The sequence below is a fragment of the Dendronephthya gigantea genome, unplaced genomic scaffold (assembly GCF_004324835.1).
Source record: "Dendronephthya gigantea isolate DGI-Jeju-01 unplaced genomic scaffold, DenGig_1.0 000005F, whole genome shotgun sequence".
Lineage (NCBI taxonomy): Eukaryota > Metazoa > Cnidaria > Anthozoa > Malacalcyonacea > Nephtheidae > Dendronephthya > Dendronephthya gigantea.
This window is the reverse complement of record NW_021163015.1, coordinates 3,977,321-3,999,556: the sequence shown is the minus strand read 5'-3', so window position 1 is coordinate 3,999,556 and position 22,236 is coordinate 3,977,321. Positions and strand designations below refer to the sequence as shown.

General features: G+C 37.1%; 6 protein-coding genes across 7 annotated transcripts; 2 read left to right on the top strand and 4 right to left on the bottom strand.

Moving 5' to 3' along the window:
• Positions 1-199: 199 nt before the first annotated feature.
• On the bottom strand, positions 200-2,948 carry LOC114516023 (succinate--CoA ligase [ADP/GDP-forming] subunit alpha, mitochondrial-like). Its single transcript, XM_028535371.1, has 12 exons — positions 2,877-2,948; positions 2,361-2,473; positions 2,163-2,279; positions 1,825-1,968; positions 1,669-1,737; positions 1,534-1,591; positions 1,347-1,430; positions 1,191-1,268; positions 801-941; positions 671-720; positions 492-563; positions 200-397 (listed from the first exon to the last, which is right to left on the bottom strand). Exons 1-12 carry the CDS (start codon positions 2,902-2,904, stop codon positions 371-373), a joined length of 981 nt encoding a protein of 326 aa, XP_028391172.1. The 5' UTR covers positions 2,905-2,948; the 3' UTR covers positions 200-370.
• Positions 2,949-3,079: 131 nt separating this feature from the next.
• LOC114515813 (transmembrane protein 53-like) lies at positions 3,080-4,109 on the bottom strand. Its single transcript, XM_028535130.1, has one exon. The coding sequence runs from the start codon at positions 4,043-4,045 to the stop codon at positions 3,188-3,190; it is 858 nt and encodes a 285-aa protein (XP_028390931.1). The 5' UTR covers positions 4,046-4,109; the 3' UTR covers positions 3,080-3,187.
• Positions 4,110-4,177: 68 nt separating this feature from the next.
• On the top strand, positions 4,178-4,638 carry LOC114515814 (small integral membrane protein 8-like). Its single transcript, XM_028535131.1, has 2 exons — positions 4,178-4,294; positions 4,397-4,638. Exons 1-2 carry the CDS (start codon positions 4,184-4,186, stop codon positions 4,538-4,540), a joined length of 255 nt encoding a protein of 84 aa, XP_028390932.1. The 5' UTR covers positions 4,178-4,183; the 3' UTR covers positions 4,541-4,638.
• LOC114515810 lies at positions 4,631-10,217 on the bottom strand. 2 transcript variants are annotated; one of them, XM_028535126.1, is made up of 8 exons: positions 10,070-10,217; positions 9,830-9,968; positions 8,596-9,602; positions 8,126-8,509; positions 7,784-8,005; positions 7,231-7,680; positions 5,349-7,147; positions 4,631-5,032 (listed from the first exon to the last, which is right to left on the bottom strand). In XM_028535126.1, exons 1-8 carry the CDS (start codon positions 10,203-10,205, stop codon positions 4,727-4,729), a joined length of 4,443 nt encoding a protein of 1,480 aa, XP_028390927.1. In that variant the 5' UTR covers positions 10,206-10,217; the 3' UTR covers positions 4,631-4,726. The 2 variants fall into 2 exon arrangements, with proteins under 2 accessions (XP_028390927.1, XP_028390928.1); XM_028535127.1 differs by having other exon boundaries at positions 7,784-7,862; positions 8,127-8,509.
• A 174-nt stretch (positions 10,218-10,391) lies between these two features.
• LOC114515812 (transmembrane protein 53-like) lies at positions 10,392-11,382 on the top strand. Its single transcript, XM_028535129.1, has one exon. It carries the CDS (start codon positions 10,408-10,410, stop codon positions 11,350-11,352), a length of 945 nt encoding a protein of 314 aa, XP_028390930.1. The 5' UTR covers positions 10,392-10,407; the 3' UTR covers positions 11,353-11,382.
• Positions 11,383-11,806: 424 nt separating this feature from the next.
• On the bottom strand, positions 11,807-22,081 carry LOC114515811 (titin-like). The gene is made up of 40 exons (XM_028535128.1): positions 21,743-22,081; positions 20,879-20,941; positions 20,642-20,700; positions 20,481-20,546; positions 20,317-20,354; positions 20,115-20,155; positions 19,952-20,014; positions 19,776-19,862; positions 19,127-19,199; positions 18,996-19,049; positions 18,111-18,190; positions 17,838-17,898; positions 17,433-17,495; positions 17,194-17,333; positions 16,996-17,017; positions 16,737-16,801; positions 16,619-16,658; positions 16,457-16,506; positions 16,252-16,279; positions 16,119-16,144; positions 15,933-15,957; positions 15,519-15,565; positions 15,397-15,430; positions 15,250-15,299; positions 15,142-15,175; positions 14,835-14,884; positions 14,720-14,762; positions 14,597-14,637; positions 14,362-14,451; positions 14,179-14,212; positions 13,987-14,012; positions 13,844-13,892; positions 13,466-13,766; positions 13,331-13,370; positions 12,827-12,857; positions 12,704-12,732; positions 12,453-12,542; positions 12,200-12,288; positions 12,009-12,060; positions 11,807-11,934 (listed from the first exon to the last, which is right to left on the bottom strand). The coding sequence occupies exons 1-40, from the start codon at positions 21,809-21,811 to the stop codon at positions 11,833-11,835; spliced, it is 2,445 nt and encodes an 814-aa protein (XP_028390929.1). The 5' UTR covers positions 21,812-22,081; the 3' UTR covers positions 11,807-11,832.
• Positions 22,082-22,236: the final 155 nt, after the last annotated feature.

Genomic DNA, 22,236 nt, shown 5'->3' with positions numbered 1-22,236 from the left:
CAATACTTTAAGTTTAAGCCTGGAGAATCCATACTTCATGTACGCATTTTATTTTGGTCCAACTAATCACAAACTGAAGATGCGTTTCCTTCACTATGGGGTGACTCCTGACACCAACCCACCCGTATCAAAAACGAAATAAATCCAACAGAATATACCAGAACGTCTGAAATCACTGATTAATAAATTTCAATAACAATTTCAAGAATAATTTCTTATATATCAGAATATTTTACAGGAAAAATCACGAAATTAGAACCACAATGTTTCTATAAAATTCGCAACGTTGATGTTTTCATTCCTTTTTTTGGCGCCGCAAAGCAAATATTTCGAAGGATATGTTTTCTTTCTCAACACTTCAGGTGTCATTCTATGCCTCGATCTTTCCAGCTAAAGCCTTGAAAAAGAAGAAATCACGATTGTATAAAATACGCAAAGAAAGGTAAAATAGTTTTGAAGAAGTTCAACAGAAATCAGTTTTTAAAAGATACCTCTTTCATAGTGTTTCCCATTTGCGCAGGAGAATTTGTGACGATCACACCAGCTTCTTTTAAACAAGCAATCTACAGCAACAAGAACCCAATTGGTTTCATTAACGGTACCAACTACAGGAGCACTTTGCTTGGCTGACAAACACTCTTTAATTCCAGAAACGAAACAAGAATCTTACCTTATTCTCAGCTCCGCCTTTCCCTCCTGATATGATAGCCCCAGCATGACCTGGAAATTATGTTATTCATATTTTAAATAACTCTCTTCTTGTCTGCCTTTATCTCAATGTATTTGTCAGCAAACCTTACCCATGCGTCGTCCCGGGGGAGCTGTGAGTCCAGCGATGAACGATACGACTGGTTTAGCATTCTCTCCTTGGTTATGTTCCAACAGAAATTCAGCAGCTCGTTCTTCAGCTCCTCCGCCAATTTCACCAATTAAAATAATACCTAAGGATAATATTAAGTACATGGGAAACCAGATATTATCGTATGAAAATAATCGTTCATTGCTCAAATCAAAGTTTCACAGTTGCTATTAAAGTTGGGTGCAAATTCCTCCTGAATAACGCCTTCTGAAAGACCAACACTTCCATATTCGCGAGTACATAGACCATACGCACAATTTTAAATACAAGCACACACACAAAAGATTACAACATATTCCTCTTCTTCAGAATAAATTTAACATTAGATTACCTTCAGTTTCAGGGTCTTTAAGAAATATATCTAAGCAATCCATAAAGTTTGTGCCATTAAAAGGATCCCCACCAATACCTGAAGAAAATGCCTCATTTTTAAGACATGATAAAAATTGAGAAACTTGCATTTGAAACACAAAGCGATTGTCATTACCTACGCAAAGCGATTGCCCCAACTCTGCCTTAGTCGTCTGATGGACAGCCTCATATGTTAGCGTTCCAGATCTTGATACAATTCCTGTTAGAAATATCCAACAGGTAACATTGATTTACAGCTGATACAAACTAATACTGAAGCCTCTAATATACCAGGTGTTTTACCATTTGGAAGATTTACAAACCTATTGAACCTTTTTGGTGTATATGACCTGGCATTATTCCTATTTTACATTCACCAGGCTAAGAAAAAGGAGATAAACCATTTAAAAAAACGATAAAATATTGTATTAAAAAGCCATTAAACATGGTCTGCTTACTTTAATAATACCAGGACAATTAGGGCCAACAAGACGACTTTTATTCTGTCTAACCAGCCGGTGTTTTACCTAAAATTATTGAAGAAAATTCTAAAGATTTTCAAGCCATGCGACAGGAAACATTTTGTAGATGACATGCTTGATTTTGTACCGAACCTTAACCATATCCTGCTGCGGTATTCCCTCAGTAATTGCAACAATCAGACCAATCTCGGCATCCATTGCCTCCATAATGGCATCTTTGGCAAATTTTGGTGGAACAAATATAACTGTAGCATCACAACCAGTCTCTTTCTTTGCCTAACATGAAAAATGACCAAATGGTTGTAGAATAGCTAAAACCTGAGGCAACAGGTCTACAGCTAAACTTACTGCAACTAAAATCATTACTAGTCTTTTCATCTGCACTAGTACTATTCCACAGCAACATTAGACAGAGTAAAGTACTAATGTTGATGAACTTCAGTATATGTGGGTCAAGACACTTGTAATACCTCAGCAACGCTATCAAACACAGGTAACCCAAGGTGAGTTTGTCCTCCTTTACCAGGTGACACACCACCAACCATACGACTACCATATCTAATTGAGTGTTCACTATGAAAAGTGCCCTAAAAACCATCAAATCATTAGAATTAAAGAAAGTTTTGTTTAACAGATATCTTGCCTTTTTTCAACCAGATTCAACTCACTTGTTTTCCAGTGAAACCTTGACAAATAATCTTTGTATTTTTATTGATACCCAGGTTTGGTCTGGTTTCATTATAGCAATATCGAACACCATGCTTCTGCAGGAAACTGCCAGCTAAAAGTAAAGTCAAATTCATTATATTGCAAATATTTCACTCAATCCATTGCTGAAAGTATGCTGTTTAATACTGCTGTATGCATTACAGCAAATACTGATAATTTAGTACATGGAAGGATATCCTTGAATATACCCACGTTTTCCTAGAGGTATATACACGCACTTAAAAAGTGAACGAAATACGGCTAAACATATGTGCATTTACTCAGGTACAGTACATTTAATATGCATTTGTACCATATAAATCACTTTGTAATATTAAATTGTAGCGAGGTGACGTTTCGTGAAAACCGACTAAAAATTTGCACTCACAAACGTTAGCAGAAGAACTATTGTTTTACGCCATATAATCTTTTAAAACTAGCCTCTTTATTCTATTTTATTTACTTTAGATTTTTACCTTTTCTTGCACAACGCCAAAACGCCATCTTGGATTCACGAGGACAGTCAACCTGCTTTACCCTAAATAACCCTAAATGTACCCTAATATCAAATGGTGTCGTAGGGTAAAGTCGCCCCCATCCCCACAAAACACATAACGAAAAAACACCATATCAATGACCCCATCACACACTTTTATATTCAATACATCAAAAGCTTGCATACAAAAATTATGGTACAAAAATAAAGCAATGCAAAGTTATAATATTTACATCAAATTCAATTGATTAAAATTAATTCTCATGCGGCAAACAGACATCAAGAAATTGTTCAAGCAATTCGAAGATATTCTTCAGGATACTTCATGTAATGGGAACAATGTGGTGAATTATCCCATTGTTTGCTTAAAACAGTGGCTCCTTGAGATTTTCTTTCTAGTACAAAGTCCTCAATGTCCTGATAGAGTGCCAACTTGTCTGCTTTTGAATAAACATATAATTCAGGACAATTCAAGGTCAATGTTTTTAATTCATCAAATATTGTCCCAATCAAAGGATCAAGTGCCATCGCAAATGGCATAACTAAATAAACGCCATACCAGATTAAATTTTTGACCACAGGATTGCTTACTCTTTCTGTGACGCTAATCTGCAAACGAGAAACACCTTCCTTTGTATTTTTGACAGGGCAACTATCAAAAATAGCACCAATAACCTTAAATGCATCAAAATTTGGACTTCCCTCCATTGTTAAAGCTTTAGCTATGTGATAATACACAGTACACCCCCCACTGCTCAGTGAATATAGAAAAACTGGGTTTCCTTTAGATGTTAGCTGTTTTAAAACATCAACCATATGCATACTGATGGTCCTCACTTTACTGCCTGGCCGAGCAAAAGTATTAAATGATGTTGCAGGCAGGCATACTGTTGTCCACTCTTTTTCTTCAAAAATTTTGCTATATTTTTGTAGATTTTTCATCTTAGCATCATTCCAGCCAAGTATGGCCACCACCGGTGTGTTTGGTGTTTCCACAGCAGCCTTTGAGACAAGCGCACCATATTTTGTGTCAATCAGGGTGGATATACCTCTCACATTCCAGACTGTTTCAACTGGCCAGAATATCCTCAAACGGTTTGTGTGGACCAAGGGCCTTGTCCAATGGCATCTCAATATTACCCTCAACATAATTCTTATACTGTTAACCTTTTAGTGTTAACCAATTAAATCTGTTTAATTAATTAACCAATTTAAACAATCCAGCAAATCTCACCTGAACATATTGGTCGTGCGTTGAGATGCAACAGTCTGGTGACTAAGGACAATATGGCGGACAAAAAGAAAATTCCAAATGCCGAGGATAAAGTGGCTCAAAATATACTTACAAGAGGAACTCTTGCGTCAAGAATGATAAATCCTGAGCTCTTTATCCGTCCAGTAAGTAAATACAACGAGAAACGAACCACCACAGCTAGTGTGTTTTCATGAAATACGTCGACAAGATGACGTTTGACAATTTCTGCTTCTCTAATCCTATAGAATAAAGTCGTGATGGGTGTTGGTTTAATAATGCTGACCGGTTGCGTTATATGCCTGGCATACATGAATTCTGATCAGAAACCAGTCCATGTTCAAACAAAGCCGGTCAAAAGTGAATCAAGAAAAAGATCAAAATGGGACTAAGTCGCCAGCAATGTCTTGTTCCATAATACTGTAAATGTTACAACTATTGTTGCTATAGCTAAATGTAATATAAATATGAGATTAATAAAATTGTATATTTTTCATGCATTCACGTTGTCTCTCTCTAAAGTATTTCGTTTGTAAAAGCATATTTATCATTCTAAACTAAAACCCAGGAGTATTCTCTTATTTGTCTTGTACTCTGTAAATAAAACTTTCATGTGCGTTAAAATCAACTCTTGCTCCAGTTAAAATACACTGCTTCACCCAGTGAATCGTGACGGTTGGAATTCCCAGTAATCGCGCCTTTTGTATGGTACTGTGTACCACATGACCATCTCCAACAAGGATAACATCGCAGACACGCTCGTCTTCGCCACGTTGAATGGTTTGTAGGACATTGGCTGGTAACTTTTTTATTATTTCACAGCCTGCATCCTTCAAAACCTCAGTCCAATTCTGTCGAAATTCTTCCTCGCCAGCCAGATGAACCTGCAATAATTGAAACAACAATTTAGAACGATGTCTTTACAAGAACATAAATTCGAAAAATCAACGTATTTCCGTCCATTATCGCCTATATATCACCCCGCCTTCCCCTTAAGCAATGTTGATGTAACTAATAATATATGTGTTGAATGAAGGATGTTATAAAAGCCGCAGGGAGGGTGAGGAGAGGGGGTGATACTCGCCCAAGGCCGTCGCTAGAAGCTTATGAGAGCCAAGAGGATACCTGGGGGATTTACTCTGGCTAACAAAACTGAGGACAATGTGATCTGATCTATTGAAGACAGCCAATTGTTCATACCTTGATTCCTGTGAGAGCGTTCCTGTAGTTTTGTTTTTCCACCAAACACTGAGTGATGAGATCTTTTCCTGCGGGAAGCAGGTAACTCTTATAACTAATCAATCTATTCTCGAGGCAGCAATCTCGAATCCAGGCATGAGATAAACACGGAACACCCAAGACAAGAGCGTTGAAATACTTGGCTGTTGTTTGACAAGCATTTGATAACAAGAAGCAGGATTGGCTGGGGTAATCTTCAAGAAACTGTTCCAATACTTCTCCACCGCCTGTTCTAATTTGATTTCGAACATGTTCTCTGACGTACAAATGATCTTCTTCCTGAGGACTGTTCTCATTTTCGACATTCATAACGTCACTTCCAGTAAGAATAAACCCATAACCACGAAATAAATCTCTACTCGTGGGTAGAATTAGATCTTCCTTTTTAACCACTTTTGAGTTGAGTTTTCTCGGAGAGGAACGGAGAGGGATAGGATGGGTCTTATCTGGAGAACTGTTCATAACTGTGGATAAACGACGTCGCACATGACTTGCATGTACTTCTTTGTCCTCGATACCAACATTATCAATTGATTGAGTGGAAAATTTCGCCCCGGAATGTTTACGACTTGATTTTGGCGTTTCTGATGTCGATGGTTTCTCTTCCACGAATTTTACAACATTTTCTTTCTTGTGTTTCTCTTCTAGCTTTCCTTTCCCAGGCAAAACTTTACCAATATTTCTTTTGTGAGGCTTCCTTTTTTGCACTTTTCTTTTCCTATTTTTATCAGTAAGTGGTTTCCGGGGAGGATCTTTCTGACGAGATCGTGTCGTCGTCGTCGTTTTCTCGTGAGACTTTCGTCCAACTTTCGTGACTACATTTTGACGACCTGATGTAGGACTATTGTCGAAAGATTCTGAGGACTTTTGAATCAAAGCGGATTCTCTGAGCGAGAGAAATATCGCTGCTTGCTCTCTACTAAGCATCACATTCTTTCTTGGACATAATATTACTTTTTTATCTCCTCTTAACACTTTATATCCTCTCTCATCAACGTTATTGTAAAAACCTTTGATGACGCCATCAACATACTCGCCCCCAGCTTTCTCGCAAAACATCACTGGTTGGTCACATGGTAAATAATCAACAACGATAATACATTGTTCCTGGATGTCAGCCCAATCACCATCATCAAAGTTAATACGAAATTTTGCATCATCTTTGCATTTAAAAATCACACGTCCAGGGTAATAATGCTTATCACACCAGAGAGCTAACACGCGAGTCCCTTCTTGTAACATGCGTGGCTTTTCATGCAACACAAGCGGCGAATTGGATGATCTACGCGACGTTCTCGGATTATCAATAACCAATGATCGTTTGTACTTCTTTGCGGGCGAAGATATCATATCACGAGGATTGGAGATATTTCCTGCTGTGAGCTCACTCGTACTCGTGGAGAAAGAGTTTGATGGTGGAAATAAAGGTGGACTTGTGGTATTTGATAATGTTCCAATCCTCGCTGTCTTGTGAAGTTCATCATTTGAATCATTACGGAAGGGAATATACGTTTGTATTGTATCTACTTCCTCTTTCGTCTCATTCTCTTCTGTCGTTGTTTCAAAAGTAGGCGGACTATTCTCGCGTAGAATTGCTTCCTTGATAACCGTGCCATCTTGCGCAGTGTAGAGAATCTTAGTCTCAGTCTCGATCGATTTAGTTATCTTTGTAATGATCTTTGTCTGAACAATTTTCCAGAAACATTCTTTATTTGACTGTTCTGACACCTTTTGAATATTTGAATCCAGACAGCTGGTTCCTAAGTTTAAACAGAAAATTACGAACTTTAGTTGCAAGTTTAGAAAAAGCAAACACCGTATTCACAACTATAACTCAACTTACCAGCATTTCCCCCCACTTGATCCTCATTACCAGCCATTATCCTGTCATTACCATTAGTTTTTCTTCTCTTGCTACTCTTTTCCCTTCTCATTTTTTGTTTCCTCTTACGCAATGGTGGCGTACGAATCTCGTCTGCAAACTCAAAAGGATCAATTTCATCATCAGGTGAGCTCGCCATTGTAGGTTGAAACCTCTCTCGAACGTTGGTAAAAACCGATCTCGCGAAAGGTGTTGGTTGAATTGGAATGTTATCATTATCTAACGCGTCTTTCTTGATGTGAAATTCTTGTTCGTCCGTGCTTTGACTGCTTTCTTCATCGGGAACTGGCGCCGATAGAGAGAGTCTGGTACCAAGAATGGCCTTTTCGGATACGGCCGTGAAACGATCTGGCGAAGTCGTAATCACATCGGGTGAAATCGGACGAAACTCGGCAGTACTTGCAATTTCCTCTAAATACAATAAATTAAAAAAAAAAACAGTTGGTAGCGCTGAGGTATTTGTGTCCATATATATCGATCTGTGACCCGTGTATATCAATTGTGGATAACTTACCTTGAATTGCTTCTACGTTCGTCACTAAAGAGGGTGCGGAGGACCTGGGTACAGGTTTCAACAGCATAGCAGGCGGGGCGAAATGAAAACCAACAACACCAGATTCTATTGATTCCGTACTTTCATTCATTTTGCTGTCAGGTCCTGATGTGGCATCACTGGGATCAGAAATGTTTTCTCTTGTTAAATCAGAATTTTCGCTTGAAACACAGATTATTTTATCTAAAAGGAAACCGGCAGATTTGCGTCTGAATTTAAAAATATACAGAGCTCAGATGATCGAGCAATTTTGACCACATGGGTGAAAACGACTATCAGAAAAATCAAAGTAGTAATCTTCACCTGCGACAGTTTGACTCTCAGCGATGTCTTGATGGTGGCCTGTAGTACTTGGGTGTCCTATGGGTGTTGGTACAAGGACAGTATTACTCAATTTAATAAGAGGCGGGGTTACATCGCAAATTTCCGTTTCTCTTTGTCCCAGTCTGTCCATAATTAACGGGGAGGTTTGTTTCTCGTTTCGGGCTCGTCTCTGAGATGAACTGGAACTGGACTGTGACTCAGTTAGATACAAACAAAATAGATCCTCTTGTGAAGTCAAGATTACGTCATCTGTACGACTAGGGTCTCGCTGCGCTTGTAAAGGTTCAGAAGATTCCCCCATCGTTGATTTCTCATTACTAGGACGGCTTTTCTCTCCCGTCGTTGCCCGTTCAACAATAACTGCTGCAAAAAACATACAATACGTTTACCTCTGGTCCTCGTGTGAACAAAATGTTAAAAATTAGAATGTAGAAAGATAACTTTAATACCTTTTGGCTTTGGTTGAAAAATATCTTGAGATAACACAAGTGGTGGAAAACTTCTCATGTCAGGTTGTTGAAAGACTGAAGATGCCTGTTGGTTATTAGCACTTGGTAGACAATCCTGGTTTGTTTCAATCATGACATCATTCTCTGACTGCCATTGATGTATGGACGAGTCTCGTGATAAAACCTCTTTGCTACTGGTTGTTGAAGCATCTGATGAAGACCTTGTCAAAGTTTCAATCGATGGTGATGTTTTTTCTCCTCCAGTTATGTCTTGAACCCATCGTGGTAAAGAATTCCATGTCTGATCTTTGTTTTCATCAATACTTGACTTCGGAAGTTGATCATTACAGCTCTTGTGCTCTGCATCAACTTCCTCTTGAAGCAGTTCATCATTGCTTTGTTTTTCAGCAGAGCTTGCATCCTCGGCCATGTCTAAATCTTGGTCTTTGTTTTGTTCTTCTGCAGAGCTCTCAATGGTCAAGTCTATCACATCATCTCTTTCTAGTCCTTTCACAGAACTTTTGTCCTTGTCCAAGTCTACAACACCACATTCTGCTGAGCTCCCATCTTTGGCTAAATCAATCACAACATCTTCTTGTTTCCCAGCAGAGTTCTGGTCATTGGCCATGTCTATCACACCACCTTCATGTATTAGTTCTTCTGCTGAGCTCTCATCTACAGATCTCAAATTGATCTTGCGATCTTTTTCTTTTCCAGCAGAGTTCTGATCACCGGCCGAGTCTGTTACCACATCTTTGTTGGGTTCTTCAACAGAACTCTCCTCTACCACCATGTTTCCGCTAGGTGAGATAAAATCGTCAGAGCTAGATGTTTCTTTTTCTAAAATAATTTTTTCTTGTTGGGGTGTTGTATTAGTGGAATTATGTTCAACTGGAGTGAGCCTTTCAACAGTATGGCAAGGAGAAAGGACACTTGATACCATTGGGGTGGAAGTATGAAACATGTTTTTACGAGTAACGCTGGTTCCTCGTTCAAATCTTGTGATGCTAGAGTAAAATGAAAAACAAATATGGATGCAGTAGAAATATGGAGAAGGAGGAAGAAAACAAGTTTTGGGTGGTTTTTAAGGAAGAGGGCTTATTGTGAAAGGGGGGGAGGCTATATTGAAGGACTATGGAAATTAGTAGAAAGAAAGGTTGCTATGGAGAGTAGGGGATTTTAAATGATTGTTGAATCAGTTTTACTTGGCAATTCAGTTCAAGTTAATACTTACTAGAGTGCATGCTCTTTTGAAGCATGTTTTTCTCCACTTGAGTCCTCTTTACTTGAGGTCAATGATGATGATGTTTCATGCGAGTGAGTATCACTAGATGATGAACTTGGCAAGGTAGATTCAGAACTTTCACCAGCAACTGATTAAAAATTGATAACATTTTAACACACAGTCACATCCTAGTTAAAAACTATATGAATACAAGTTTAATATACAACTCAAATTTATAAATTATATCACCTGTTTGGTCGGGTTGGAGCGCGGTTAAACCTCTTAAAACAGCGTCTGGGTTTTCTTCAACTTCCATTTCACTTGCTTGCGAGTTAGGTACGATAAAACATGGCGATACATCTGGAATTTCCTCAGACATGTCCATGTTATGAACGGTTTTTTGATGTAAACAATCTCAGCATTCGCGCCATTTTGATTTTAGAATATTTCGCAGGCTTGCCCGAACTTGCCTCCTGCGTTCTCACGTTTACTCCGTTACGTGCTGGAATTCTCACTTTGCGTGCTAAAAATACCGAGATTCGTGCAGCAATGATAACTGTTACGTATTTTTCTATGAAAATATTTCTATGAAAAAAAATACTCAATACATATATTACCAAATAACAATGGCAATACTTTTAAGAAGATGTTTACCTACAAATTTTCAAGCTACTAATGTGTGGCAGAAGTACATATTTCTTTCAGGATTGAAGCCACTATGCACATCAAGTATCTCTAACAAATATGCTTCCATGCAGCTTAAATACGGTGCAGTAATGACTCAACCTCTGGAAGACAACTCCTTAAAACCCCTTGTTGTTATTCTTGGCTGGAATGACTGTAAACCAAAGCATTTAAAGAAATACAGTGATATTTTTGAAGATAAAGGATGGTCAACCATATGCCTGCCTGCTAAATCATTCAACACCTTCTTCAGAACAGGAACTAAAGTCAAGAAACTTGGATTATATATAGCAGAGGTTATAAAAGATCAGACAGAGAAAGACCAACCTGTGTTTTTGTACTCATTTAGTAATGGTGGCATTGCTGTTTATTTCCATCTCACAGAAGCATTGACGACACCTGGTGGTCAGTTTTATAATTCATTCAATGTTGTTGGTTCTGTTTTTGACAGCTGCCCAAACAAACCAACCATTGAGAGTATCGAACGAGTTCAAATATCCATCACAGAGCAAATGAAGAATTCAGTTCTTCGCTCAATAGTTTGGTATGCAGTGAGATTATTCTTACCTTTTCTGGTCAAAACAACCCCTCTTTTGCATCGCATTTTTGATGACCTTGGTAAACTACCATTAAAGTCCCCACAATTGTTTCTCTACTCAAAGGGTGATTATTTAGCTTACTGTGATGATATAGAGGAACATATAGAAGATCGTAAAGCACAAGGTGTCAGGGTGTTCAGCAAATGCTGGGACGACTCACTACATGTTCAACATTACATAAAGTACCCAGAGGAATATCTCAAATTACTTCAAGAGTTTGTTACAATGTGTTTAAAAGAAAGGGAATGACATTTGAAAAATTACATTTTATTCACTGAATATTACATTCTCATTTGATATTTCATATATAGTTATATTTTATTTACAAAAATATGTTGTGAGAAAATACATTGATTATAAGATTTAGCAAGAAAAATAGATTGTTGTAAAAAAAATCATATGATAACTATATACTACATATACCTTCAACACTGTGGAAACTGGTTTTCATCAGGACAACTTGACTAACCAATTCTAGAACTAGGTTTATCCCTTTCATGAGTATATTCATGCTCTCGATCTCTCCTTCATCTCTTCGTCTTTCAAATTTGCTCTAGCCTTGCCTTTGTTTCATTGAAGTTTACCATTCTATTGACACCATGCAACACAATACAAGGTTTACAGCAACTTGCAATGCAAACTCTACAAGGCTTACTGCAACTTGCAATGCAACTTTGATATATCTTTGATATGTTGTAGCCAGAATTGATGAGTTGTGTTCAAACCTCATTAATTATGACAAGCATGTGTCAAAGGAGTCTTGCCTCCTGCACTAAACTCAACATCATGTTTGAGAAAGTAAGTCACCAATTCCTGGATATCTTTGAATCTCTACATAAAAAAACCTAAATAGTCAGTCTGTACATCTAAGTAAATTTTAATGCAATAAGAACAGGGAAACTGACCTCCACTCCACTAGTCCCCAAACGATAGTGACCATTGCTATCGCAAGGGATACTGCAAAAAAAGTACGAAGCAAATGTATATATATGTGAACCATTAATAGACTTTTTTACCAGAAAATGTTCTTATCAGTAAATGTGATTAAAATTTCACTCAACAGCTGTGAATTATGGCTTATGTTTATGGTACTTACTTAAGGTGTCTGATGTCATTCTTATACAGAATGGACATGGTATATTCTCCAGGATTCCTGGAGCTATTTCTCACAAGATATGAACCATCCTAGATTGAAAAAATAGTTGGTGTTTGTATTTTCAATTTTAAGCACAGTATATTAGAAATTAGGGTAGACCTTCTCTCCAGGTGTGGAAAAAAAACCCTTGTTTTAATTGTTACAATACGTTTTGACAATGTTACAGTACAAAAAAAAGGTGAATGTTTTTAACCTTTTTCGCACTTTTCAGTATGTTGGAGACCTGTAGTTTTGATATTGAACCATGAAACCATGGTTGTTCTTGGAGAAGCTGCTCTTTCGTCTAAATACAGACAAAACTCGTTTTTCATGTGCGCCATCATCGCTGCTTCGATATATTTAGGTTTGCGCTATATATGCAAATTATTCATTCCATGATATTGGTCTTTTTCATATTTTGAGACTAATACCATGAACCAGAGTTAGGTAACTCGATATACTCACTTTTTTAGGTGGTTTGGCAACAGGTGGTTCTAGGAAAGTGAGAGAAAGATTGTTGAAATGTTTCCTGCGTTTTCTACGAGGGCTCGTAGCCTGAGGTCAAACAAGGGGTAAATAATGTCATACCTGGTTTATTTCGCTGAACTGGGGCAGGTTTCTAAATAAAGAAAAGTACGGTACATGCAGTTAGTCACAATCGGAGATACAGCCGGATAAATGTCAGGATATAGTGGGATAAACGTCCAGGATACAGCGTATTAAATGTCGTGATACAGAGGGATAAATGTCGAGGATACAGCGGGATGAATGTCGTGATACAGCCACCTAAGCCACAGATTAATACTGTGTATTAATCTTTGCCGAAGGTCAGGAATAGAGCTGCCTACACTCAGAGATACAGCTGGATAAACGTTGGGATACAGTTGCCTACACAGTTAGGGATAGAGTGGGCGGGATACAGCCGGCTACCGTCAGAAGGAAAGCTGGTTGTACTAAAGGATACACCTGGACCATTTCCCTGCCTACATATTGGGATACAGCCACCTACACTCAAGGATACAGCGGGATAAATGTCGGGATACAGTCGCCTACTTTAAGAGATACAACTACAACTCTTGAGGATAAACTGACCTCTTTTGGAGGAGGTTTTGGAGGTAGCGAGGGACTTGAACTATTTAAAAAAGTTGAAATATATTAAGTTGAGAAGTTACTTTCCACTGAAGAAAATCCTGAACACAAACAAACTTCAAACATTACGACAAGTACCTTCCAAGCTTGGAGTCCACATCATCTTTTGGTGTTGGTAAACTAGGCAAAGCCATTGAGCTTCGTTTATCATTATTCTTATCTCGCCTAAATTTGTCCATGACACTCTTTCCAAGAGAATTAGGACCCTGTCTGGACGGAGGCTTAGTTTCAGGCACGGATGGTGAAGGTTTTGCTGGAGGTTCCTTTTTAAATGTTTTCTTTTTTTCAATCTTAGGTGCAAGGTCAGAACCGACTTTTTTTGAAGGACTGCGATGAAAAATGCTCTTCAAAGGTGATTTCTTGGTCGATTCAGGAGCAACTTGAAATAGCAAATTATTGTTTTAAATAACGCCTTTCCTCTTTCTTCAAACTCTAAGGTAAACAGATATAGATTACCTTGTTTAGGCGGTACGTCAGATGTATCTGGAATCTCGTAATCTTCTTGCTAAAAAAAAACAATGTAGTCATTGCAAAGCAGAAACCATTATCAAATCTCTTTAGCTCGACGATGAAATCGCTTCAACTGTTTCTCGTCTTACCGGAGCATCATCGAACTCTTCTTCGCCTGAAAAATATATAGTACTGTCGAATAAAGACTTAGAATGGGTTTTATATACAAATATTTCAAAAAAGGGGATTTATTGGATATGATTAATATATATAGATGTATCTACAGTGTATCTACACTGTACGATAGCTGGGGAACTTGTACAAAAAAATCAAGTAAGAACCTGTTATCATATTTGGATCTTCATAATTTTCTTCCTAAAAATCAAATGAATATAGTGAATATATGAATCAAGTGAGATGCAAAATGATCATTTATTGCATGTCGACTTGCGATAGAAGCAATTTTAGGTTTTAAGAAAAAGTATATTAAAGCTAGATAAACGTGAACATAGATGTTTACTTACAGGATCATTTCCAGTCATAGGATTGGGGAGATTGGGAAGATTGCGTCCTTGGACACTTTTGCTAGGCGGTGTTGGAGGCTCGTAATTCTCCTAAAAAACACCGAACATTCTTCTCATTTCCAAACCACTCTTTCCATGAATCGCTGGATTTTACCGGTCTGAATTTGACTCAATATTCATATCTTGCACGATAATTAGGATTAATATATAGGAATATAAAAATGAATCGAGTTACCTGCTCTTGAGAAAAGGCAGGCTTCGGCGGTTTCTTACCAGCTAATAAAAAAATAGCTTTTAAATCTTGGTTCTCAGGTTTAAAATGAAGCTCAATATTTATCAGTTAAATCCTTCAACTTACCACGTAGTGGCGTCTCTGGTCTCTCTGGGGCCAAATATTCCTCCTAAAGCGAAAGATATTTTTTATGATTGTAAGAAACTTTGGTTCAGTGACTGATTGATTAGCGCAGATTTACCTGATCCATTTCCATGGGCGGTGGTGGTTTTGATAGTGGCTTTGGAGGAGCTGAAATGAAATGGAATCACCAATGAAATGGTATCACCAATGAATGGTTACAGTAAGGTATAAGGTAGGACAATATATCATCAGAATAAATAATGTGGTTATGTATGTTATTTGATGACACCAGCAGCGGTCTGTAACGATGTGGTGGTATATCATGTGGTATAGTTCAGGTACAGCAGTATAGTATGGTACTGTACAATAGTACGATATTCTCAGGTATCACTAGTACTTGGGTGGAAAATAAATAGAGAGCTTACGGCGTGCTGGTTGATCAGGTGGCTCGTAAGTCTCCTGCAGAAAAAAAAGAGATATCTACATTACAACTCGTGAATAAAGAAAAAATTTTGAAAATCAGTTTCCAATACCGGTTCAGGCTCTGGAGCCTTTCTTTGAGTATTTGGTGGTTTCTTTGTAGCTAAAAAATCGAGCGGAGTTCAATAAGATATCGTTAATGTATTTCTGTCGGTTGCAGCTAAACCTGAGAAAATGAACATTTAAGATTGAGAACTTACGTCGTGGTGGTTGATCTGGAGGCTCGTACGTTTCCTAGAATAGAACGAGAATAATTTTACAAATAATTCTTAGAAAAATATGCCGTTACAGGGTTTCTGGTGGTAAGATTTCAGTTACTTACCTGCTCTGGTTCAGGGACTTTCCTGAGATTGCTCTGTTTCTTGGTTACTTAACAGACATAGAATTGAAATGAGCATCACGAGAATGTATGGTATGGTATGGTATGGTATGTTATGGTATGGTATGGTATGGTATGGTATGGTATGGTATGGTATGGTATGGTATGGTATGGTATGGTACGGTACAGTATGGTATGGTATGGTATGGTATGGTATGGTATGGTATGTTATGGTATGGTATGGTATGGTATGGTATGGTATGGTATGGTATGGTATGGTATGGTATGGTATGGTATGGTATGGTATAGTATGGTATAGTATGGTATGGTATGGTATGGTATGTTATGGTATGGTATGGTACTACGGTACGGTATGATAATCGTATGGTATGACAACAGGAAATTTAAGATACTTGCCCGAGGGGGATGGAACACGGGGTTGCTAAATAATGAAAACAGAAGAAGTTACCATCGTAATAGAAGGGTTTCGAGTTTTAAATTTTCACCATTAATTTTCACAGTTATTGAGATCTAATAGAATAACTATGTTCATCCAAACACGTATTCATACGCAAAAACTTAATCCAACAAAATTGGTTTTACCTGAACAGATGGCGGTGCTTTAAATGCTAAAAGAAAAAACAAAGCAATTAAATCCTGAAAAAAGACGTAAAACTAACACTAAGCAAAATAATTTGTATTTAAAACATGAATTCTTTATCATGAAATTACTTACGTTTTATATCCGGAAGCTCGTATTCCTCCTAAATAAAAATTAGTAAATGAAAAAAACGTGTTTCATGGTGTCTTTAAAATTTAAACAAATGCCTAAAATAGACAAAAACACTTCCCCGAGAAGTTCTTTCTTGTGTATTTTAGTCAGTTGTTAATCCACATTGGATGCGAAGGACCGAGGTATGTAGATAAAGATGAAACATCACCTGATCTGGTTCATCCGGAGTATCTGGAGTTTTCACTTCTTTCGTAGGAACTAAAATAAAGTTGAAAAAATATATTTTGTGAATATTTTCTTAGAGTAGACATGAGATGCTCCGAATTATAAAGATTTAGTTAATATCGTTTCAATTAAAATGTGGTGATACCTCGAGGTGGTTGAGCGGGAATTTTCGGCTGATCCTTCATCTAAAAAGATCAAGTCTAGTTCAAATTTCATTTCTTCGTATTTTAGATGGCCATGCACTATTCAGATATGAAACTAACCTTGGTAGTGTTGGACTTTCTCGGTATGGAGATATTTGGTGGCTTCGGTGGCATTTTTTTGGAAGCTGAAAGAACATTCAACAACTTGATTGATAGATGAATTAAAGTAGAGTTTGGTAGGGTTTCAATGTTCGTTGTGCGGTATTGTATGCCACAGTTTGGTATGACGTGATATCAACTAATACAAGGTACAGACCGTACATTGAGGTACAATATGGTACAATGAGTTATAGCAAGGTATACTGTTAGTATAACACACCTTTCGGTGGCTGAGGAGTTTCCTAAAGATAGAAATATTGCATTTATTTAGGATAAAATAGAATTAGTTACGATAATATAGGATTACTTGGGATAATATGGGATTACTTGGGATAATATAGGACTACCTGGGATAATATTACTAGGATCATACAGGATGACTGGGTATGAAAGGAGTTCATTAATTCTGTTTTAATACCTTCTTAGGTTCCTGAAGGAATTTTGCTTGTAATTGTTTGATTGCGTTATTCTTCGGCACGGCGGGTTTCTTGTGTCCATTTGCCAAAGACGAGGAATGAGCAGGTTTAACATTAGTAGCCTTGGGTGGACGAGGCGGAACTAGAATATAATAAATTAGGTATCTTGCAGACTTGAAGGTATTAGAGGCGTTTTTCATCATAGCTGTAAACAATTCATAGAATTTAAGAGTGTAGGAACCTATTGACGTTGGTTTTGTGTCCGGAACGACATAATCATCTTGCGGTTCGTCATCATCATCACCTAAAGAAAACGGAAGTCAAGGAGCGTGTCCTGAAAACTGCCTTTTCAAAATTCTCCTGTTTACATTAACAGTTAAAAGTTCGTGTCTTATTCTCTCGAAACAGTTGATTTCGTGTCTTATTCTCTACTTAAAAAAAATCGTTCAAACGCTTTATTATTACTCTGGAAGGATTGCAAGCCGCAGAATCATCCTCAATCTCATACCACTGCTCTTGATATTTTTTGAAAACTCATTGAATTACAGGCAATGAGCTATAAAACTCTTTCTCGCATGCAGCGAAATTTTCCTCCTACAATAACAGCATATTCCCAGTTTTCTTTGCAACTCTTTCGACATCTTACCCATTGGATGTTTCCCACCATCCATGTCCTCATAGTTCTCCTCGTCTTCGACATCGGAGAGCTTAGAAAAGAAAATTACGGAAATTTTACTTTGAATTATTCCTGATGATGAAACGTCCGCTTTTCTTTAATTGCTTGACGGCAGTTAAACTTATATGACTTGAGAATTGATTCATTCATGATCCATGATGAGAGCTTGAAACGGACTGCTTCTTGGACGAGGGTAAAATAAATGAATAATAACAAAAGACTCATTTTCTCGAGCAGCTTCACCTGTTTAAGCTTTGTATCATCTGGTATGAGATATTGCTCGCTTTCTTTCCTTTCTAATGGAGGTCGACGACCAACAACTCCTGCAGAAGACAAAAAAGAATATTTCCATATTTTAAGACGAATGTTGTGTTAAGATGGATGTTTCATGCGCCTGATATATCCGTGACATCTCTTTCATTCACCCATCGAGCACTATGTTCAACAACACAGTCAGGCATGTACTTAAATAACACTTATATTGTTTGTATATACAAAAGATTAACCTTTTGCCTAGGTATTCAGTACTTTTTTTAAGCTAATATTTCAATCAAAAGCATAGTTTAATCCCATTATCTGCCTCAATGCACAAAAAGCAGAACTTAGGGCAATAGATTCGTAAGAAATATGAATTTGGACATATCCAACTTTTTTGGAATATATTTTACCTCTGTGGTGAGACTGAGCTCTGACAGTCCACATTTGTCAGTTCATTTTTATCCTACTTGTTCCCGGCAATATTACTCTCCTCAATGCGAACATACGAAACTAGCACACACGAAGCGCTTAGTTAATAGATTATAACGTCTTTTATTAAATCTTTCGAAGGTCGAATTTATTGTAGGTATGCATATATAGCATATATAGCATCAGTTCCGCGTTCCTAACTTGTATTGGTTTCATATTACACGGACATAAATCTCACGCTGCCTCATTCCTTATCATTAGATGTAATTAATGACATAGCTACTTAAGACAACAACATAATCCGATCAGAAAGTGATCAGATCCTGCCCGTGATAAATCAATCACAATTCCATTGTTAGTATTCTGCTCTTTTTACCAGAAATTAGCGAGAGAATTATGTAATTTTTAACTAACAAATAAAAAAATTTTTATTACGCAGACCTCCTCCAGATTCATCGCTTGGTACATCATACATATCTTCTTCTACAGGCTCTCCTGGATACGAAGTCGTTAATTAGTTTTAAAAAGATTCCAACAAAAAACATGACATTGAACCTGTGGATGATTCTTACCACATCCTTCCTCAGGCATGTCATAAATGTCATCACATGGATAATCTTCAGGATCATCAGGATCTTCAGTATCCTGGAACATACATTTCAATAATTTTCAGTCAATAATTAAACTGTGGTCTTACTGACACATTTGCAGGATACTGCACGAAAAACAGGGTTCTGCAAGGACAAAAGCTAAGGGTGTTGCAGGGACAAACAGAGTGTTGCAGGGACAAACAGAGTGTTGCAGGGACAACCAGAGTGTTGCAGGGACAAACAGAGTATTGCAGGGACAAACATAGTGTTGCAAGGACAACCAGAGTGTTGCAGGGACAACCAGAGTGTTGCAGGGACAAACAGAGTATTGCAGGGACAAACATAGTGTTGCAAGGACAACCAGAGTGTTGCAGGGACAACCAGAGTGTTGCAGGGACAACCAGAGTGTTGCAGGGACAACCAGAGTGTTGCAGGGACAACCAGAGTGTTGCAGGGACAAACAGAGTGTTGCAGGGACAACCAGAGTGTTGCAGGGACAAACAGAGTGTTGCAGGGACAGAGTGCTACAAGGATATACAGGGTGCTACAAGGATATACAGGGTGCTACAAGGATATACAGGGTGCCTCAATGAGCAAAGAACAAACTGTGAGCATGAATCAATGTACTTACATCAGTTACATGATGTTGTGTTTCAGCAGGCTGTTTGATAAGGCTCTGTAGTCTATCTCTAATTGTTAGTCTTCTTTCTACAGAAACCTTAAAGAAATAGTAAAATTTGACATTTTAAATTATAATAAATAAAAAAATCATGTTTATAGCTACATCAGCTCTGTTTGGTAACATACCCCATTATTTTCTTCTGGTTCATCATAATTATCAGAATGATCAGAATCACTAAATGAATCCTCCTGAAAGATCCAATTTACTTGATTTTGTACCAGCCATTAGTTTCCAGCAGAAAAAAATGGTATAGATTTTATCAATAAAACAAAATATATTCTAACTTACAGATTCAGAAAATTCATTTCTATCGTCTCTGCCATCATCATCTGCAATAGTCAAAAGGATTAATTGCATTACATATTAATTTTTAAGAACAAGATACTTTTCTCTTACATATCCTAATACCTCTCTGGTTTTCCTAATATCCATCTTATTTCATCCTCAATACACATCAGTATATTCACAATCTTTGAAGCATATTATATACCTGCATTGTTATTCCATCCAGACCCATCTTGAAATTTGCTAAATATGTTTTTACAGATGGTTATGAGATATTTCACAAGTGATTCATATCACCCCAAAATTAATGACAAATGATGGTATATAAAGCAATTCCAACAGCTCGATCATTATTGATTCCTGGCTTACTTCATTAAACTGTGAACACCGCCAGCACTTTTTTCTGTAATCCTCTTCACAATATTCCAGAATTTCCTGCAGAAAATGCATTTTAAGTTACTTTCTCCTAACAGAACTGCCTTTTTAATTAAAAATGAAAACCACAACAAGCTTAAAAGAAATGAAAATACTCTCTATTCTTTGGGTCATGAATTTCCAAGAAAAACAAAACATCGCCCTCCTTTAGATTCTAAAAGAATTAGAAAAACTTTGTGTAATATTTTGCATTAATATAATTTAGACAGATAAACAAGTCCAGACAAGCAGACAAATGAGTGACATTTATATAATGAAAAATTTGTGAAGCATCAATATTAAACCTTGCAAATAATTCTGTAGTAGACTTGTATCAGAAAAAAATAACCTACCAGCAACTTCTGTCCATCAATATGCCTTTGATAAACACAATCAACACATTCAAATAATTTGTGCTGCAATAAAATACATTTGTTAGAAGCGACATTCAGTTTTCCTGAACACATTCTAATGTTAGCAATGTATACAGAGATTGTTAGTTTTTGGAAATTATAACTGGAGGTGTTATGGGATCATGTTGAATGAACAGTTCAACATGGGCACATTCCAGTGCTGTGTTGCTGACAAAACATTCCATCAAAGCAATGCAAAATGGATAATTTAATTATCTTTACAAGAAAATGAAGAAATAGGTCCTCGTTATTTAGCAAAGTTGTAAGCAAATCACTTCTCAAATGTAGAAATAATCGATGAAATAAGAGCACTGAATCTTTGATCTTTATTAAATTAACTGACCGGAACGCATACAACGTTCTTCAAAACATTTTGATTTTAATAATACATAAAACCACAGCGTCTTTGCTTCGCAGAAAAATACGAAAACGGGGAACCGTTTAAACAACTAACAAATACAGTAGACTTATTAATAATTTAACCAAAATATGCGAAAATAAAAAACCAACGAACAGACGTAAACAATATTTATAAAATATATGATACGGAACTAGAGTAACTTCCTTTTAAAGATTTTATGGTGAGGCTGGACAAAAGTTTCTAATGATATTCAAGGCAATATTTTTAACAAACACTGTTAGTGATATATCACTAAAATAGAAAACATTTCCTTGGATATAAATCAATCGAAATATTCTTCCAAATTTGATGTCAACATATTAGGAAACAACGGTTTAAGATATTTTTGAGATGTAAGACACTCAAAAGCACTTGCTCTGTACAATTGAAATAGAGTCACTTACTTCACGAAGCAGGTCGGCAACTTGATTTTCATTCCATGAAAGGACTTCTGTTCTTGTAGGAAAGTGCATAGCTCGTTGGTATTTATACTCCGGGCGATAAAATAAATAAACAAAAAAATATTCTGATCAAGGCGCTTTGTAACTACATGGCGGAAGTTCAAATAATAAAACATGCATGAAGTTCTTCCTGTATTTTATTTCGCGCAAATTTCCGCGAGAATAATTCGCAAGTTCTCCGAAGGTCGGAAACAAAATTCTCGGAACTGTGTTCCAGGAGTTCCGGCAAAACTTTATGAAACGTGCAACCAAGCTTGCAAAAAACGTATTTTTATGCAGTTTACTTGCTGTTTGTATCACTACTCATCACAATACGACAAGTACCCTTGCGTCACGCTTACGGCTTACGATATTGTACATTTCTTGTGATGATTTGCATTTTTGGTATTAATTTCATTTTCAAACAAACATAATAATATAAATTTGCTATGTTTATG

Coding starts and splice junctions, on each gene's coding strand:
- LOC114515811 (XM_028535128.1), bottom strand. CDS start 21,811: ATGCACTTTCCTACAAGAACAGAAGTCCTTTCATGGAATGAAAATCAA. Junction 15,566..15,932: donor CCGTGTTCCATCCCCCTCGG/GCAAGTATCTTA, acceptor ATGTCTGTTAAG/TAACCAAGAAACAGAGCAAT. Junction 14,452..14,596: donor CTGCCTTTTCTCAAGAGCAG/GTAACTCGATTC, acceptor GGTGTTTTTTAG/GAGAATTACGAGCCTCCAAC.
- LOC114515813 (XM_028535130.1), bottom strand. CDS start 4,045: ATGTTGAGGGTAATATTGAGATGCCATTGGACAAGGCCCTTGGTCCAC.
- LOC114515810 (XM_028535126.1), bottom strand. CDS start 10,205: ATGGACATGTCTGAGGAAATTCCAGATGTATCGCCATGTTTTATCGTA. Junction 9,969..10,069: donor GCTCCAACCCGACCAAACAG/GTGATATAATTT, acceptor ATTTTTAATCAG/TTGCTGGTGAAAGTTCTGAA. Junction 8,510..8,595: donor TTTTCAACCAAAGCCAAAAG/GTATTAAAGTTA, acceptor TGTTTTTTGCAG/CAGTTATTGTTGAACGGGCA.
- LOC114516023 (XM_028535371.1), bottom strand. CDS start 2,904: ATGGCGTTTTGGCGTTGTGCAAGAAAAG. Junction 1,592..1,668: donor ATTGTCCTGGTATTATTAAA/GTAAGCAGACCA, acceptor CCTTTTTCTTAG/CCTGGTGAATGTAAAATAGG. Junction 1,269..1,346: donor GGGGCAATCGCTTTGCGTAG/GTAATGACAATC, acceptor CATTTTCTTCAG/GTATTGGTGGGGATCCTTTT.
- LOC114515814 (XM_028535131.1), top strand. CDS start 4,184: ATGGCGGACAAAAAGAAAATTCCAAATGCCGAGGATAAAGTGGCTCAA. Junction 4,295..4,396: donor CTGAGCTCTTTATCCGTCCA/GTAAGTAAATAC, acceptor CTAATCCTATAG/AATAAAGTCGTGATGGGTGT.
- LOC114515812 (XM_028535129.1), top strand. CDS start 10,408: ATGAAAAAAAATACTCAATACATATATTACCAAATAACAATGGCAATA.